At 41.1% G+C, this 20,629-nt stretch overlaps 1 protein-coding gene across 1 annotated transcript in view; it reads right to left on the bottom strand.

The window, feature by feature from the left end:
- The window catches only part of LOC106589299 (proto-oncogene Wnt-3), a 39,601-nt gene extending 22,711 nt beyond the window's left edge, over positions 1 to 16,890 (bottom strand). The window contains exon 1 of the mRNA XM_014179084.2: positions 16,232 to 16,890. Coding sequence (XP_014034559.1) covers positions 16,232 to 16,311 — 80 coding nt within the window. The 5' untranslated portion in view covers positions 16,312 to 16,890. The remainder of the gene's footprint in view (positions 1 to 16,231) is intronic.
- Between the last annotated feature and the right edge of the window lie 3,739 nt (positions 16,891 to 20,629).

The raw sequence follows: 20,629 nt of genomic DNA on the forward strand, positions 1-20,629 counted from the left end.
ATGATCCTTAACTAGCCTCTCAAAGGGCGATAGTTATTTAGTTCAGTTACCTTTGCTTTCTTGGGTACAGGAACAATGGTGGACATCTTGAAGCAAGTGGGGACAGCAGACTGGGATAGGAAGAGATTGAATATGTCCGTAAACACTCCAGCCAGCTGGTCTGCGCATGCTCTGATGATGTGGCTAGGGATGCCTGAATGCTGACATTTATCCACGGTTTTTGGTTTGGGTAGGTTTCAATAGTCACAGTGGGAACAACATCCCCTATACACTTCCTGATGAACTCAATCACCGTGTCCCTGTATACGTCAATGTCATTATGAGATACTGTGTGTAGATGGGTGAGAATATATATATTTTGAATACATTTTGAATTCAGGCTGTAACACAACAAAATGTTGAATAAGTCAAGGGGTATGAATTACTTTCTGAAGGCACTGTACACCTAGCTGGTTTTTCAATGCATCGGAAGGATAGAACGACAGCGTCGGGTAAGCTCAATGGGGGAAGTGTGTGTCTCTTTGTTAACAACATATATTTAATATCAGGGTTCTGCTCACCTGAGTCAGAATACCTCATGCTAAGCTATAGAACATGCAATTTACCAAGAGAGTTTTCATCTATATTTTTCGTAGCTGTCTATTTACTACCACAAATCTGTATAGGGCCATAAGCAATCAAGAAAATGGCTCCTACTGAATGAAGGAACGCTAAAATCTGTCTTACCTCATTTCTACCAGCATGTCACTTGTGCAACTAGAGGAGAAAACTATAGAACACCTTGAATACACACAATCAAACACATACACAGCTCTCCCTCACCCTCAATTTGTCAAATCTGACCATAACTCTATCCTCTTCATTCCTGCTTACAAGCAAAAACTCAAACAGGAAGTACCAGTGACCCGCTCAATACGGAAGTGGTCTGATGAAACGGATGCTAAGCTACAGGACTGTTTTGCTAGCACAGACTGGAATGTTTTGGGATTCATCCAATGGCATTGAACAGTTTACCACATCAGTCACCGGCTTCATTAATAAGTGCATCGACGACATCGTCCTCAGAAGCCATGGATTACAGGCAACATCTGCACTGAGCTAAAGGCTAAAGCTGCCACTTTCAAGGAGCGGGACACTAATCCGGACGCTTATAAGAAATTATGCTAAGTCCTCCGACGATCTATCAAACAGGCAAAGTGTCTATACAGGACTAAGATCGAATCCTACTACACAGGTTCTGAAGCTCGTCGGATGTGGCAGGGATTGCAAACTATGACGGTGTACAAAGGCAAACCCAACTGTGAGATGCCCAGTGCAGTGACGCGAGCCTACCAAATGAGTTAAATGCCTTAAATGCTCACTTCGAGGCAAGCAACACTAAACCATGCATGAGAGCACCAGCTGTTCTGAACAACTGTGACCACGCTCTCTGTAGCCGATGTAAGAACTTTAAACAGGTTAACATTCACAAGGCAGCAGAGCCAGACAGATTACCAGGATGTGTACTCAGAGCATGCGCTGACCAGCTGGCAAGTGTCTTCAATTACATTTTCAACCTCTTCTTGACCCAGTCTGTAATACCTACACATTTCAAACGGACCCTTGGATATCACGAAATTGGGGAGAAAAAGGGGGTAAAATACAAAAAATATAATAAAAAATAAACTGTAATAAGTTATACAGCTGCATCCTTGATAGCATCTTGACTAACTGAATCACCACTAGGGGAGTGCGTACGGCCCAGTACATCATTGGGGCCGAGCTCCCTGCCATCCAGGACCTCTATATCAGGCGGTGTCAGAGGAAGGCCCTAAAAATTGGCAAAGACTCCAGTCACCAAAGTCATAGACTGTTCTCTCTGCTACCACATGTGAAGCAGTACTGATGCACCATAGCACGCTATATAGACTGCTAAATAGTTAGTTACCCAGACTATCTGCATTGACCCTTTTTGCACTAACTTTTTTGACTTATCATCACATACTCTGCAACTACTGTTTATGAACTGTCACTTATTCCTAGTTATATGTACAGATCTACGTCAATTACCCCTGCTCGACTCAGTACTGGTACCCTGTGTATATAGCCAAGTTATCATTAGTCGTTGTGTATTTATTATTGTGTTTTACTTTTCTATTATTTCTATATTTTCTTTCTCTCTGCATTGTTGGGAGTAAGCATTTCACTGTTAGTCTACACCTGTTGTTTACAAAGCATGTGAGGAATAAAATGTAATTTGATTTGATTTTGTTATGTTTGAGTCATTCAAATGTAATAGTAGAGAGAATTATTTATTTCAGCTTTTACTTCTTTCATCACATTCCCAGTGGGTCAGAAGTTTACATACACTCAATTAGTATTTGGTACCATCCTTTAAATTGTTTAACTTGTGTCAAACGTTTCGGGTAGCCTTCCACAAGCTTCCCACAATAATTTGGGTGAATTTTGGCCCATTCCTCCTGACAGAGCTGGTGTAACTGAGTCAGGTTTGTAGGCCTCCATGCTCACACACGCTTTTTTAGTTCTGCCCACAAATGTTCTATAGGATGAGGTCAGGGCTTTGTGATGGCCTCTCCAATACTTTGACTTTGTTGTCCTTAAGCCATTTTGCCACAATTTTGGAAGTATGCTTGGGGCCATTGTCCATTTAGAAGACCCATTTGCGACAACGCTTTAACTTACCGACTGATGTTTTGAGATTTTGCTTCAATATATCCACATAATTTCCCTCCCTTATAAAGCCATCTATCTTGTGAATTGCACCAGTCCCTCCTGCAGCAAAGCACCCCCACAACATGATGCTGCCACCCCCGTGCTTCACAGTTGGGATGGTTTTCTTCGGCTTGCAAGCCTCCCCCTTTTTCCTCCAAACATAACGATAGTCATTATGGCCAAACAGTTCTATATTTGTTTAACAGACCAGAGGACATTTCTCCAAAAAGTACGATCTTTGTCCCCATGTGCAGTTGCAAACCGTAGTCTGGCTTTTTTATGGCGGTTTTGGAGCAGTGGCTTCTTCCTTACTGAGCGGCCTTTCAGGTTATGTCGATATAGGACTCGATTTACTGTGGATATAGATACTTTTGTACCGGTTTCCTCCAGCATCTTCACAAGGTTCTTTGCTGTTGTTCTGGGATTGATTTGCACTTTTAGCACCAAAGTACGTTCATCTCTAGAAGGCAGAACATGTCTCCTTCCTGAGCGGTATGACTGCTGCGTGGTTCCATGGTGTTGACACTTGCGTACTATTGTTTGTACAGATGAACGTGGTACCTTCAGGCGTTTGGAAATTGCTCCCAAGGATGAAGCAGACTTGTGGAGGTCTACAATTCTTTTTCTGAGGTCGGCTGATTTCTTTTGATTTTCCCATGATGTCAAGCAAAGAGGCACAGAGTTTGAAGGTAGGCCTGGAAATACATCCACAGGTACACCTCCAATTAACTCGAATGATGTCAATTAGCCTATCAGAAGCTTCTAAAGCCATGACATCATTTTCTGGAATTTTCAAAGCTGTTTAAAGGCACAGTCAACTTAGTGTATGTAAACTTCTGACCCACATAGATACAGTTTTCTGAAGAAAAAAAACAGAATCCTGGTCCTCAGTTTCACTCAACAGATTCATTAAGTTCAGATGAACATTTTTAGGTCTAACAGTTCTCTAGCTTCAAGTCTTTGTACAATTCACACCTTTATCAGTAAAGACCCATTTCTAAGACCCATAAGTGAAATAATCTGTCTGTAAACAATTGTTGGAAAAATTACTTGTGTCATGCAAAAAGTAGATGTCCTAACAGACTTGCCAAAACTATAGTTTGTTAACAAGAAATTTGTGGAGTGGTTGAAAAACGAGTTTTAATGATTCCAACCTAAGTGTATGTAAACTTCCGACTTCAGCTGTGGCTTTAAAACTGTAAATGTTTCTCTCCGTCCCATGGCAAATTGTGTAGAATTGCAGGAAATGTGCATTAAAACAGCAACATTTTATTTTCATTTACTTATCTTGATGTTCTTTTGCTGTTTGCAGGTGCACTATCCTTTTGACCCTATACAGCCAGGTCCCATCTACTTTTTAACTCTTCGCAACTGCAGTGGCCAAAACAAGAACAAGTTTGTGTTCTGGTATTGTGCCTGGCGGACCATGCACAAGCTCCACAACAGTCTGGACCTTCACTTCCTGATCACAGGCTACACCAAGTTTGCCCCCGACTGGTGCTTCGGCCTCATTGAGCAGCGCTTCAGAAAGACCAGAGTGAACACTGTCTGAGATTGCTGTTGTTGTGAAGGACAGCACTGTGACAGGGGTCAACATCCCACAGCTGGTTGGACTGGAGGATGGTACGGTGCTGGTGGAAAGTTATTGCTGGCGACAACACCTGACTCCGTACTGTTACAACAGTTCAAGCAGTACCAGCACTTCAGGTGAATATCATTTTCATTGCATTGTATGAGGTTATTCATCTTATATAAACTTAGGAGGTGAATTGATGTTGTGCAAGGTTATAATGTTTTCTCAATTTCCTGTTTTACAGTTTCGATGCTCTAGAGCCTGGTGTTGTTGTCGCTAAGGAGCGTTCGGACTCAGTTGGGACTAGGTTTCAGCTGCAGCGCAACGCTGACATCCTTCCTCCCATATATGGTCTACCTGTACAAGCACCACCTGGACTGGACATAGCTAAACAAATGTATGTTTTTGAAAAGATCAGGGAGTTTTACGACGAAGAGGCTATGGACATCACATGCCCTGCACCAAAGTCAAGGGCAGGACAGAAACACGCTCTCCAAATATAGATTCCCTTGTTCATGCGTGGTTCGGACAGACCAGTCATCAGCAGTATCTGCAGTGCCTCTATTCAAATGACTCTCTCCTAACACACACGCCATATGTTGCTGCTACAATTTTTGTTGTTGAATCCTGCTGCTGCTCAGCCACTTTACCCCTGATTGTATGCATATAACTACCTCATCTATCACTGATATCTTTATTGATATGGTTCTTGTACATACTGTATATAATTTTATTTATATTGACACTATCTGTTTCTGATATTGCTACTATGCAAGTAACCATTTGGCTGTACCGTTTACACCTTCTGTAGAGACCCATCCACTTGGCTGGGGTTTATAGCATTTCTTTCACATGACCCATCAATTTAGACAAGTGTGTCTGGGTAAGTGTCATCGAATATTTATAAAATATTTTTATCTGGACACTTTCTGTTTACCTGGAATGTTTCCTTATTGTAGGCTACTACCACTTTTAGTCTTAAGCTTTACTACACTACTCAGTGTTTAGCACATGACCTCACATGTGAATCCTTAAAGAGATGGATGAGGCTGGCTTAAGAGGGTGTGAACAATGCTGAATGGGTGTAGACAAAGGAGAGCTCTCCAGTAGGTGCAGTACCAAAAAATTCAAAGGCCATTTTCTCAAAAGTGAGTTTACAAGTTTATCAACTTTCAAAGCAGAATTACTTTCCCATTGTTCCTCAAAAATGCAGCTACCATTTTGTAGCTCTCTCTATTTTTATCACAAGTAAAAACACAATTTCAAATTTTGCTACATAAGACCGATTTGAGTCAGTCGGTCACATTTTGTCTCTGCAGCCAAGAGGAGGGCCTCTGAAAAATTTGGTCGGTTACCGCTTCGTTTTCCACGCCCACCATCACTCCCACCACCCTAAGCCCCATTTTGAAAATAAAACCCTTCTGTAGGGCCCAATCGCTATCTCATAATTCAACCGTATGTCTTGTGCAAATTACTGTATGATAAGTAGGCTTGTTGTAGCCTCAGCCACTGCATAATGCTGCTTAAGTGTTGACAGGTTACTTCATAAAATATCAGAGAACAGCCTGCTGAAAATTTGCCAGATGATGATATGCCAACCTTTTGACTCATATAACATTTCATTTTAAGGTGATGGCTGAGTGTACAGTACCTTGTTTGTTTGCATACAACACTCAGTCGCGTCTACCCAACACACAATGTAACCCATTTGTTATGACTTGCTGATACATTGGTGATGTAGGACAGAAGAAGTGGGATTCATTGAAGATTTCTCCACTACACTTTGGCATCGGGATAGTTGTTGATGAATGCCAATCATTCTTGTGCATGTGTGAACAAGTTTGATTTGATTCATTCAATTAATCAAATCCAGTTAATGCCGTTCATTTATGTGCACATAGCATTACAGTCCCGTATGCATCCGATACTTGTCTTATCAAACAGAGATGAGAATCAGACTCCATAGAAAGTCCATAGACTCTTCTATCAAACTTTATTCTACATCAATATGTTGACATCAAAAGTTGTCGGATTTGCCTGGGGGGGGGCCTCATGCACTCGCCTGCTAAATGAGGCCTCATGCACTCGGGATGAACACCAAAACATTGCCATCGGAATCTCAATTTGAATCCCACCACAGGAGAGACAAAGAGAGTGTAAGTGGGCCACGGAAAAGTTGTCGGCTTTACCCCCAGGATGGGATTTTTCCTTGCTCAGGCTGGAATGCACAGCTCCTGTCTGTGTTATTGTGTTCAGTTTTTTATTTTGTACACTTTTGATTTGTAGTCCAACAGCTCTGGGCTGATCAGATAAAAAATGACAGGACCCCTGAAAAATGTTCCAACCTGTTTTTGCCTTCTTCCCTTTCTCACTCTCTTCCTCACTCTTTCCTCTAACTCCTTAGACACTTTGAGAATGAGTGCAGAGCTGGGACAGGGAGCCCCTGCAGTCAGAACAGAGGAGATCAGGGAGCTGGGGTGTAAACTTGTGAACCTGCCTGTCAGGAAGCGACACTGAGTGAGTGAGAGCAGTGCAGCTTGCAGTTCGCTGGGGAGCAGACAGAACTCTCTGACTGACTGTGTTCAACACAGTTCAGCAGTGCCAGTCATAGTGGAAGTACCCACTGAGCACAAACTGGTTGAATCAACATTGTTTGAATGTAATTTGACAACATATTGTGATGTGGAGTCTACGTGGAAAATACATTGGATTTGAAAAAAGTCATAAATTGTTGTTTTGACGGTGAAATTTTAACCAAAGGATTATGTCATCATGGTAACACATTTCAACATAGACAAACCGTGTGGAAATGATGTTGAATTTCTACCTTTAAAACAACGTCAGCTCTTCAACGTTATATCCACTGTCAGAAAAAATACAATAGCCTGGGCAGCACCTCCTACTGGAGAATTTATTTATCTACAGCTACCCATTGGTTTTAACCAAGCCCAGCCCTGCTTAGCTATGATATTTGTCACTGACCAATGTGCTATCATGAGAATGATTGTTGAGAGATCGCCACTTAAAAACAAAATAGATTCTCTGTTGCTATCGAAGTCATTCCAAAGGGTAGGTTTAAAAGAGCAGATGAAATGGAACCATACTTTATCAATCATATATCATCAAGGATGCTATTTAGGCCTATATTTATACCATTTGGGAAGTCATCAACAGCTATTGTTTCAATTCAAGCCAGGATTCAACAAAAAATAGACAATACAATAGGCATTGTACAATAGGGTTTCAAGCTCTTGTTGATTTCAAATGTAATGATATTTAGTGACGTTGTGTTTGGTTGTCAACGCAACTAAATACTAAGTATAGTATCAACATTTTAAGGAGATGTATCTTCTGCTTGGACCGTTCCATCTGTGCCTCTGGCTTTAATTCCAGTTTGTCTACAAATGAATTTAATATATGTTGTATTCACATCTCGATCTCAACCAAAAATCTAAGTTAAAGAATAGGACTAAATCAAATCAAACTTTATTTGAAGTGCATTTAAAGTTTGATTTGATTTAGTCCTATTCATGAACTTAGATTTTTGGTGGAGATGTGAATCCAACATATAAATTATTTTATTGTAGACAAACTGAAATTAAAGCCAGATTTAGTCAGCGGCACAGATTGAGCTATCCAAGCAGGAGATAAATCTTCTTCAAATATTTGGTGGTGTTGACAACCAAACAAAATTCAATATGACTTTTTAACTTTTGACAAGTTTAACAAATGATGTCTCCAACGCAACCAAAAATAAAAGATAAAGAATGGGATTAAGCCAGTAGGTCAGGAACTATCCAAGCAGTAGATAGGCCTACGTCTCCTTTAAAGCGGTAATATGTAACTTTTTGGGCGATCAGACCAAATTCACATAGAAATGTGAGTTATGGATCTGTCATTCTACTTGAAAACAAGTCTAAGAAGTGGTCCCGTGTGGCTCAGTTGGTAGAGCATGGTGTTTGCAACGCCAGGGTTGTGGGTTCGATTCCCACGGGGGACTAGTACGGGGGGAATTTTTTTTAATGAAATGTATGCACTCACTACTGTAAGTCGCTCTGGATAAGAGTGTCTGCTAAATGACTAAAATGTGAAAAAATGGTAGATCTGTTCTATGTGTGTTATTTCTATACGTCACATCTGTTTTTTACTTTGGGTTTTGTACACCAGCTTCAAACAGCTGAAAATACAATATTTTTGGTAATGGAAAATATATGTCACAGCGGTTTAGATGGTATAATGATTCTCTACACTATACTTGCTTGTTTTGAACTATTAGAATTTTGTCAACCAGGAAATGGCATAGCGCTTTCTCCATAGTGCACCTTTAAATGTTGATTTTGGTTGCATTGTCAACCAAACACAATTCAATATTACTTTTGTAATACATTAAATAGCCTACAGTTAAGTATATCTTACAAACTAATGCAATATTCAACCTTAAAATGAGTAAAACATCATGGCCACATTTTGAGGTTACTGTAGCTATAAATTTGTTATGTAATCATATAAAGCATAAATGTTCATGTTAGCATGCATATCTAGGTTGTCACAATTGCTGTAATAATCTGAGCAGAATCTTTAACTGCATTGATTACTTTCACCATGTTCTTTTAGGTGAATGACATTGATAACACAATAATCTGTTGTAGGCTATAAATAAACAAAATATCCGACATTGTATTCCCATTTGAACTTTGCTGTGCCTTTAAATGGTTGAAAATGCAGTGATATACATTGGGTGACAACTAAACCAAAAATCAGACATTGTTTTACCATTGGTGGATAACACATTGGAAATTCAACTAACTTTTGACTATCATTTTGAGTGGGTGAATATAGTTTGCAATCTCATTGATCAACGTTTCAACCAAATAATACCCAATTATCCACGTTGAAATGACGTGGTATGCCCAGTGGCTAGTCCTTTCTGTCTCTATATGTCAGTGTCAGAGCACAGATACGACGGAAATCGTTCAGAAAGAAAACATCATGGCTTATTTGATCAAAACATTTACAAAGTGTTTGTATGAACCATCCAAAGGATTGTTTCCAACCAGTAGTATTCGGAGACTGCTCTGGCATTACCTATCCTAGTATTGTGAGACAGTGGTGATTGCCACGCAGCAACGGCATAATGCTTGTTGAATTATCTGGAATCTTGCGGTATGCATACATGTATAGGTAACTGCCAAAATAATGGAAACACTGTAGTAAATGAGGAATACAATGTATACTGAACAAAAATATAAACGCAACATGTAAAGTGTTGGTCCCATGTCCCATGAGCTGAAATAAAAGATCCCAGAAATGTTCCATACGCACAAAACACTTATTTCTCTCAAATTTTGTGCACCAATTTGTTTACATCCCTCTTAGTGAGCATTTCTCCTTTGCCAAGATAATCCATCCACCTGACAGGTGTGGCATATCAAGAAGCTGATAAAACAGCATGATCATTACACATGTGCCAATGTTGTGCCATTCATCCACTGCAAGCACCTCATGTTTCAGCATGATAACTTGTAATTCTTTTTAACCTTTATTTAACTAGGCAAGTAAGTTAAGAACAAATTCTTATTTTCAATGACAGCCTAGGAACAGTGGGTTAACTGCCTTGTTCAGGGGCAGAACAACAGATTTGTACCTTGTCAGCTCAGGGATTCAAGCTTGCAACCTTTCGGTTGCTAGCCCAACACTCTAACCACTAGGCTACCCTGCCGCCCCAAATGCATGGCCGCATGTTGCAAGGATCTCTACACAATTCCTGGAAGCTGCAAATGTCCCAGTTCTTCCATGGCCTGCATAATCACCAGACATTGAGCATGTTTGGGGATACTCTGGATCGATGTGTATGACAGCGTGTTCCAGTTCCCGCCAATATCCAGAAACTTCGCACAGCCATTGAAGAGGAGTGTGGGACAACATTCCACAGGCCACAATCAACAGCCTGATCAACTCTATACAAAGGAGATGTGTCACGCTGCATGAGGAAAATGGTAGTCACACCAGATACTGACTGATTTTCTGAATGGTTTGATGAGCATGAAAATGATGTGAACCATGTGCCATGGCCGTCTCAGAAACCAGATCTCAACCCATTCGAACACTTATGGGAGATTCGGGAACCGTGCCCCAGACTGCGTTTTCCACCACCATCAAATGATGGAATATCTTGTAGAAGAATGGTGTTGCATCCCTCCAATAGAGTTCCTGACACTTGTAGAATTTATTCCAAGGTGCATTGAAGCAGTTCTGGCTCATGGTGGCCCAAAGCCTATTAAAGACCCAATGCAGCCGTTTTTATCTCAGTATCAAATGATTTCTGGGTAACAATTATGTACCTTACTGTGATTTGTTTCCAATTAAAATGGTCAAAAACAAAAATAGCTTCTTAACAAGATGATAACTTTCTCAAACAAGAGTTTTGCTAGGACTGTCTGAGTGGTGAGGGGAAAACTGAAAATGTAAAAATCCATCCCACCAAAACAGGCTGAAATTGCAAGTGGTCTTTTCAAACAGCTCTTACAGTAAAGGGCATTATCATAATTTTAACAATTTCAGTGTTATTCCAACCTCATAGTGTGGAAATAGATGTAAAAAACACGTTTTTGACTGCACTGGGCCTTTAAGACGCTTTATGTTGGCGTTTCCTTTATTTAGGTACTTACAAATATAACTACTACATACAGGCATGATGTAGGCCTAGTTCAAGTGGCACACGGCTTCCCTCTTTTCTCATTCTTTGGCTCAAAAACCACTATTCACCCTGCAGTGAAATTATTTCTACAAAGTTATGCTTTTATACAATGGAGTTGTAGCTTATATTGCCTTTGAATTTATCTCCCTCTCTCTCTTTCTCTCACCCTCCCTCCCTTCTTCCTCCCTCCCTAGGTAATGGGATGACCAGGGAGATAACCTGGATAGGTTTGACTAGCCTATATTTAGGGTGCACAGGTGTAACCAATGCTTCTTCGTCACCAGACACCAAGCCAGGCAGTGTGTCTTAAAAAATGAAGCTTGTTGTTTAAAGATTACTTGTTGTTCACAATTAGCTGCTGCCCAGCAGCAGATTTGTAAACAGGAGCTGGCAAGTCTGGCCAATTAAGACTTATAAGGTGTGTGTGTGTGCGTATGTGTGTGTGTGTGCGAGCGTGCGTGAGTGAGTGTGTTGTTTCAGTGTGAATGTGTTTGTTGCTTCCCTCTCCTTCTCTCTCTCCTCTCTCCTTCTCTCTCTCCTTCTCTCTATCTCTCAGTCCACGTGTTTGCCCCCGAGGACCCCTGTGCCTCTGGGCGTTTGGGCCTATTTTCCTTTGAGGAACTGTCCTGACCTGTGTTTTAGTGCAGGTAATAGCCGTGAACTGTGGGACTTTGTCATTTCCTACACGAGTAGTTCATCACGTTCTTTGAGGATGGGCTGAGATTAGGAATTTCCTTTACTGCTTTGAACTACCAGCCTCCTTTGAACCTCTCTCCCAACCGGCTGGTTAGGCTAGATAATGTCATGCCAGTGGTTTGTTTTGTAGAGCTGGACAGTAAGGGTGTCAGGCCCCTTTTGTATCAACTGTATGTGAACACACTTAGATAACGTACATCGATTGCAATTCAAGCAGTTAGCTAACTACTGTAGTTACCACTGTTACAAAGGAGACAGAGCGCATTGTAATCCAAACTGGGGCACAAATAGGGAACCTCATCCACCTGCTCAACTGACGTAGGCTAGGCCAATATCACTGTAGTGAATGGAGGTTAACCAAATGGGAAAAAATGTACATGGCACAGATCTCTGTCTGGTGAAGTCACTACACTCTCCTTAGATATTTCTCACAGGCATTAGGGATGTCTTTGACTCCTGCTTATATGGCAGCCGCTGCCATTGATATGGAACCCTACCGGTCTTAAGAATAACATTCTTTAGGTCTTTCCCCTTTTCTTTCCCCTCCCCCCTCCCTTTGCACTGTTCAATATGATGCCTGAACATCCTTGATCTTTTCACACTAGGATTGCAGATGGAGGATTTTCTCGCACTAAGAATCATTATAGTGATCCTTTTGCCAAAGGGGGGTTGAGGGGAGAGGTAAGGGGGGGTGTCACAGTCAGATAATAACATTCCAGAGACCCAGAGATGAACCCTAGAGCCCCATTTAAGCCACAAGGGTTGTCCAGCACAGAGAGGGCAGGGGTGGCCATGACAGCGCAGGACAGGGGATGGGTAGGGTAGGCAAGAGAGGATTGACCTTTTCATTTACTCTGCTACCCACATGTCACAGAGGGGAAAAGTGTTCAGATTTCACAAATGTCTCTCTCTCACTCTACCTATACATGTTTGGTCCATTCTCAATGCCACTGCCCTTCTTCGACGTACTTTCTCTTCCTCAATCTGAAATTGCTTTATGTTTTATTTTCTTACGGTAAAACTTTGCTTTCACTACAAAGAGACATGGGAAGTACCACAAAGTATGACATGTTACATGGGAATATACGGTATGATATATCATATTTCTGCAATTTCCTGTGTTCTATGTATGCGGTATTGACCCATGTCTTGTATTTGGCTGTCACAATTGTAGCAAATAGATAGTTTTGCTGCTCCACATATCTCTACTCTGACCTACAGGAAGTGGCTTCCCCAAATCTGATGTGATTATGCTCACTAGGTCGGTGGGTGGCAGGTAGCCTAGCGGTTAGAGCGTTGGGCCAGTAAACAAAAGGTTGCTGGTTTAAATAAGCCAAATACCCAAGCTGACAAAGTGAAAAATCTGAGCAAGGCACTTATTCCTAATTTTCTCCAGGGGTGCTGTACTACTATGACAGACCCTGTAAAACAACACATTTCCCTGCACCTATCCAGTGTGTGACAATAAAACATTATTATTATTTTTGGTGCTAGCATAGGCCACACTGATCTGCTAAAAACGTAAATTCACCAGAAGTCACCAGAAACTCCGGCATCAAAAGCTAAAGCCACAACTCAGTCAGTTTACATAGTAACATACAGTTTCCATAGGTTACATCCTCTCTCTGGTTCCCCTCTGGAACAGTGGTCCAGATTACCAGAAGATTAAAGAGTATAATATTCTGTTGGATTTAAATGTTTAGTGGTTCTGCGGCGATGTTCTGGGGCTACACCACAAATCTTGGTTCCTCCAACATTGGTATTTGAGGAGCTTCTAATGGGTAAAGACGTAGGTTCGGCTGACGTGGAGTGTCGGCATTCACTCATCATGGCCATTGTTTATAATATGAATATAAACAGAAATGGCTGAACCGGCTGACAGGTTGTCTTTAGCGCTTCCATTAAGGGATTACCTGTGTATATACCGATCGTTGACTGTATTTTAATGTGTGATGGGCTGATCCTAAACTACTTATGATTTGTCAAGATCTTTTTAAGTTGCTGTTGTCATACTAGCATGATGACAAACACCTAGGCCTATTGTCGGTACAGCGTAGAAAACAGAAGCTTGTATAGAATACCCTTTTTTTCTCCAATCACTTTATTTATTTTAGTTGAGCTGCACTATTGCATTACTTGATTTGGATGCAGGAATGCAAAAATTCCCACGCAAAAATATTCTCTGCATAATACATCCCAGTATTGTAACCTGACCTACGGCCTAGAGAGATCACATGAAAACAATACAGGGCTTTGCCACAATTTTTTCCAAAATACTTTTCTTTTAAAGATGAGACTCGTGCGATGTTCTATTTTTATGTACAGCATAAGAGGTGAGAAAAAGAGATACAAAGTAAAAAAAAAAAAAAACATATTTTTCCAAAAGCCTCACATTTATATTAGAGATGGGCATCGGGTTCTACCGAGCCCTCTTGGAACATGCTGTTATGTTCTGTCTTTTATCTGCTTTTAAATCTTTCCAGATACTTATTTTCCTCTGTCTTATGAAACTATTCTAGCTACAGAACCAAACATTTTAGCATTTTCAAGGGGGGTCTATTTAAGTGACATTCTTATAGGGAATCTATTTTCTTGGCAGTTCCAGCTCCTCTCCAAACCCCCTCATTAGCCAGCTATTTCACTCTACCTCATCCTCCGTGCATACAGTACGCAGTATGAGTTATTTATGCTCTTTTGTTTTCGACACCCCTTGTGATTGTGTGACTGACTGCCAGGCATGAAGCAGTCAAAACTCCTTCTCCCCTCCCTTCCCCACTTGGCTGGAGAATTTATAACCAAGTCATCGCCCCTGAGACAGAAGCTGAGAGGAGCCCTGGCTCTCTGAAACTTATCACCCTCTCCCTTGACGCACCCCGTACCCATCTTGTTGTTTTGTTCTCTCTTGGATGTACTCGACACCGTGGGTGACGACAGTGACGGCGCTCTGTGACATCCATTCCTTAGCGTCTGCCCGGTCACCTGAAGCTACGCACGGCCATTTCATCTTTCTCCATTCTCCACCTCCCCCGCCTCCACTTCAAATGTGCTATCCAAATCAAAGGTGGTGCGCATTGTCTGGGCTGAACGTTACTCCGGTGTCATGTAAGCTCCTTGAGCAAAGAACAGCTGCAGGTAATTCAGACAGAGAATCCATGTTGTGTGTGGTGTGGCGCTGAACCCAGAGAGTGGGTGTAATGCCCTCGTGCCATTAACACTTCAGCCCTTTGGCCTGTGCGTTTGGCAGCTCCCCTCTCTGTAAATGAAACCAGAAGATGCTGGCGGTTTGGACAGCACTGCTGTGGGACCACATGCTAACCGGGATACTAAAAGTGCACTGGCTCTGACAAGTATTGTGTCGGGAGCAAAAGAAGCTTTGTCATACGCCTACTCACAAATATATCCCAAATAAAAGCTTTGTGTTACAAGAGAGCAAGGCCTATGAGGTCAGATGCATGTAGCTGAATTTGTAATGAGATGAACCTAAAAATTTCACGTGAGGGTGCCAAACAGGGTCCGGAATATTTCAACAAAGGCACATAAAGCCCTTACAGAGCCTAACCTGACGAGCCCATGACACTGACAAATCTCCCAGAAACATCAATATTGCAATACTAATTGAATGACAAAAGTGTATGCTTAATTATTTTTAATATTAAGCAGAGCAAAATTAATTAAAACCAATTATGTTTAAATTAAATCTGATGCTTGTGGCAGTCTTTCACAAATGTGTTGATTTCGTTGATTTTGAGAATTTCTAAACGCTGACTCTCCGACAGGGATTTTAGTCATTTCAAAGAGCATTGTTGCTACTAAACAGTACACACTTCAGTTTGTGATAAGCTCCCTCGAAAACAAACCAATAAAGAACATTCAGCTAACAATGAAGAATTACACGGCACGATCGGGGGCCGGCAGCCTGAACGTAAAATATGGACTATAGCAAACAAAAATGACGCTGACTTAAAAGGTCCTGATCGTACGACTCCATATATCAAATAATAGCAGTTAATTTAACAAAATAAACTAAGTCCTTATAAAAGTGGATTCACAAACTAAGGGTTGTGGTTATATAAAATAAAGGATTTGGGGAGTTTTCATGAAGAGGTTCAATGTTGTCATTGTCCTTGGAGGATGGAGACGTTATCCAAACCAATAATTACACTAATTCCAACCGCTAAATAGAAAAGCTCCTATCAGCCTAACACCAATATTTGGAGACAATTTACCTAGACAAGCCATCCATAAGCTCCTTTCAAAAATCCCTATAGAGATTGAATAAGTTTAATGCCCAAAAACTACAATTTCAACCTCCTTAGCATCACAACATTTGTCTAATAAGATAAACGGACCAGAGTGTAGAGGGGGAAAGAATGGCCAGCCTTTTCCGTTGCACCAGAATTTGAGGTTAAGATTCTTTGGACTGGGCTGAAGAACATTTTTCCACGCAGTCAACTGAAAGTGCACTTTATTCTGCCCTCTTCAAATGATCATTGACCGAAAGTCTCCCTATAGCAGGTCTAGGATTTGATGCTGAAACTTTAGATTGTACTCACCACCAGATGGGATAACCTCCAAGCACCCGCCAGCTGGACAACCACACACACATCATATATCCAACCAGGAACAAATCCATGAGGTATGCCTTGTGGTGGTAGAGTGGAAATGGATCAATACATAGAATTTCCAATTGGGAATGAAGAAAAGACTTCCTGGAGGAGAAGCTTTAGGAAAAGCTTGATTGTTGAGGGACGGGAAAATTGAAATCAAATTGAAGCAAAAAAAACTGTTTTCCCCCTTCTTTGAGTCTGGACAGGAAAATGTGTCTGTCTCCTAGTAGTTAGGAGAGTAAGTGTCTCTCTCTCTCTCACACATATACAAACGCACACACACACACACACACACTCACACGCTCCTACCCGTCCTCTCCTTCCCTCCCTCTCTATGAGGTTCTTTCCTAAGGTAGATATGTTTTTCTCTCCACTTTTTTCTCTCCCTCAGGATGCCTCATCCACAGGCCCAATATTAAAGGGGGGAAAAAAGAAGACGAGCGAGGTTTGGAGATGTCAGCTGGCAAGCCAATCACAGAGGATGGCCTTAGGTTACGAGAAAAATTATTCGTTCCTATCCGTCAATCACACACCACCCCCTGGTAATGTGGAAAAGAAAGAAAGGAGAGAGAAAGAGGGAGGGTGAGAGGGAGGGAAAATGAGAAGAGGTGTAGGGAGGGACAGAGCAAAAAGGTAGAGTTCTTCTTTATTCAATCTATTTCATCTATGATAATTCAAAGCAAGCACTCCCCAAAGTGGCTCAGGATAGGTGAAGGGGTGTAAGGCCTGCCTCTTCATGGAGGCTTTGGGATTGGCGGCGGAGCGGAGGACATGCAGGGGGGAGGAAGTGTTGACTTCATTTTTAGGGGTTGTGCCCTGACTAATTGAGCCGGATATATATGCATACAGTGCTTCCACACCCTTTCTCTCTCAGGCACACGGGGAGACATTTACAGTGAATTGTATAAATTGTTGTCCTCCCACCCTGAAGAGAGGACATAAAAGGCGACACAATAAAGCCATAAAACGTGGTGGTTGGGCCAGGCACACAAGGCTATATTCTGTAATGGCCCAAAGGCGACACATTTTACATCAATACCATTGTCATTTTGATGGGCTGAGGGGCAGGCAGTAGTGGGTGAGAGAGGAGGGAGAAGGGGACATACCAGTAAAGGGACACTATTTCTAGAACTAACCGAAAGTCAATTTAGATGTTGGGCAAACCGATTTGATACAATGACAAACTGCACACTTTTGTTGAATCACGGGGTTAAACGCTATTTTATTTATATCAAGACATAGGGAAAAGTTAGATTTTCAACAATGGTGTATATTGGTCTACTGTACCACAACAGCAAAAACATAAATTAACCCATTAAAAGAGTGTTTACGGAAATTAAATGTTCATACATTTATTTTATGTTTCCTCTATTGAGAGAAAAACGTCTTGGTCGGACAGCTTGTTATTGGAGTTTTGCTAGTGGTTTGCATCGTGTCTTTAGAGAGTAATGTCTAATGCTCTTAGTGGTTCCTCTACTATGTTATTAGGGTTCTGTGCTTTCAGATGGTGTTTTCTTTGTAATAGAAACACTGCACAATGCAGACATACATGACATAATGCAAAGCCTTCATCTGAGTCAAAACAAAATCAATATGAGTTATTTAAAGTACTTTACCGTGAAATGTATTCAACTATTATACTTCTTACCAGACACACAGCTATTCAGCCACTGAAGTAATCATACTTTTGAGAAACTTCCCATTGGGCACAAACTGGTTGAATCATTGCTGTTTCAATGTAATTTGTCAACACATTGTGACGTGAAATTTAACGTGGAAAATACATTGGATTTGAAAAAAGTAATTGAGAGTGAAATTTCAACCACAGGATTATATCATCATGGTAATCACATTTCTATATAGACACACCTTGTATAAAGGATGTTGAATTTGTACCTTTTAAGCAATGTCAGATCTTCAACATTAAATCCACTGTCTGAAAAGAACACAGACTGGGCAGCACCTCCTACTGGAGAATTGATCCATTTACTGTACTGCTACCCTTTGGTTTCCCATCCAGGGTTTTAACCAAGCCAAATCGTGCTTAGATATTTGTCACTGACTATTACCAATGTGCTATCGTGACAATTGTTTTTGAGAGACCTCCACTTAAAAACTAAATAGATTCACTGTTGCTATCAAAGTAAATCCAAAGGGTAGGTTTAACAGAGCAAATGAAATGTGGCCATATTTTATCATTCATATCGAATCAATCATACTCTTTAAGCCTATAAAGCATTTGCAAAGTAATCAACAGCTATTTAATAATTTCTATGCTGGATTCACGTCTCCATCTCAACCCAAAATCAAAATGATAGAATAGGACTAAATGAAATCAAACTATTTAAAGTGCATTTAGTCGTATTCTTTAACTTAGATTTTTGGTTTAGATGGAGACATGAATCCAACATATCAATAAATAATTTGTAGACAAACTGAAATTAAAGCCAGACAAAGTCAGTGGCTCAGATGGAACTATCCAAGCAGTAGATCTCCTTTAAATGTTGATATTGCTTTTGTAATACAGTAAATAGACTAAAGTTAAGGCTATCTTACAAATTAATGTAACATTCAACCTGAAAATGAGTAACACATCCATGGCCACATTTGTAGGTGACTGAAACGTTTTTGGCCCGTGACACTATTTTCATACAATTTTTTTTCGACCCCACGATGTAAAGAAATTATGTAATCAAACGACAATGTTTCCTTTTTTATTTGGGACAGTCTATTACAAATCAGTCTGACAGTGTTTTTTGAAAGTATTTCAAATAAAAAAGGAAACATTGTCCGTTGATTACTTAAATGCATCAGAAAGGTATTCGGAAAGTATCCAGACTCTGACTTTTTCCACATTTTGTTACGTTACAGCCGTATTCTAAAATGTATTAAATAAATCTATGCCATCAATCTACACACAATACCCCATAATGACAAAGAGAAAACAGGTTTTTAGAAAATGTTGCACATTTATTAAAAATAAAAGAGTAAAGAAGTATTCAGACCCTTTGCTATGAGACTCGAAATTGAGCTCAGGTGCATCCTGTTTCCATTGATCATCCTTGAGATGTTTCTACAACTGGATTGGAGTCCACCTGTGGTAAATTAAATTGATTAGACATGATTTGGAAAGGCACACAGCTATATAAGGTTCCACAGTAGACAGTGCATGTTAGAGCATAAACCAAGCCAAGAGGTCGAAGGAATTGTCCTTAGAGCTCAGAGGCAGGATTGTTTCAAGGCATAGATCTGGGGAAGGGTACTAAAAACATTCATTGAAGGTTGAACAAGCATTCAAGGTCAACAAGAACCCAGTGGCCTCCATCATTCTTAAATGGAAGAAGTTTGGTACCACTAAGACTCTTACTAGAACTGGCTGCCCAGCCAAACTGAGTTCATCTGTTGAGATGGGAAAACCGTTCAGAAGGACAACAATCTCTGCAGCACTCCACCAATCAGGCTTTTATGGTGGCCAGGCAGAAACCACTCCTCAGTAAAAGACACACGACAGCCTGCTTGGAGTTTGCCAAAGGGCACCTAAAGGACTCTCAGACCATGAGAAACAAGATTCTCTGGTCTGATGAAACCAAGATTGAACTCTTTGGCCTGAATGGCAAGCGTCACGTCTGGAGGAAACCTGGCACCATCCCTACAGTGAAGCATGGTGGTGGTAGCATCATGCTGTGGACATGTTTTTCAGTGGCAGGGACTGGGAGACTCGTCAGGATCGAGGGAAAGATGAACAGAGCAAAGAACAGAGAGATCCTTGATGAAAATCTGCTCCAGAGCGCTCAGGACCTCAGACTGGGGGCGAAGGTTCACCTTCCAACAGGACAACAACCTTAAGCACACAGCCAAGACAATGCAAAAGTGGCTTCCTTTTAAAAACATGTATTTTTTAACCTTCATTTTTCTAGGAAAGTCAGTTAAGAACATATTCTTATTTACAGTGACAGCCTACCAGGCAACAGTAGGTTAACTGCCTTGTTCAGGGGCAGAATGACAGATTTTTATCCTGTCAGCTCGGGGACTCGATCCAGCAACCTTTCAGTTACTGGCCCAACGCTCTAACCACTAGGCCACCTGCCAACCACAATAGTGTGTTCCCTTACCAGGAATCGATTCCGGGCCATGGCGGTGAGAGCGCCGAATCCTAACCACTAGACCACTAGGGAAAAAGTCTCTGAATGTCTTTGAGTGGCCCAACCAGAGCCCAGACTTAAACCCAATCGAACATCACTGGAGAGACCTGAAAATAGCTGTGCAGCGATGCTCCCCATCCAACCCGACAGAGCTTGAGAGGATCTGCAGAGAAAAATGGGAGAAACTCTCCAAATACCGGTC

The sequence above is a fragment of the Salmo salar genome, chromosome ssa28 (genome assembly GCF_905237065.1).
Source record: "Salmo salar chromosome ssa28, Ssal_v3.1, whole genome shotgun sequence".
Taxonomy (NCBI): domain Eukaryota; kingdom Metazoa; phylum Chordata; class Actinopteri; order Salmoniformes; family Salmonidae; genus Salmo; species Salmo salar.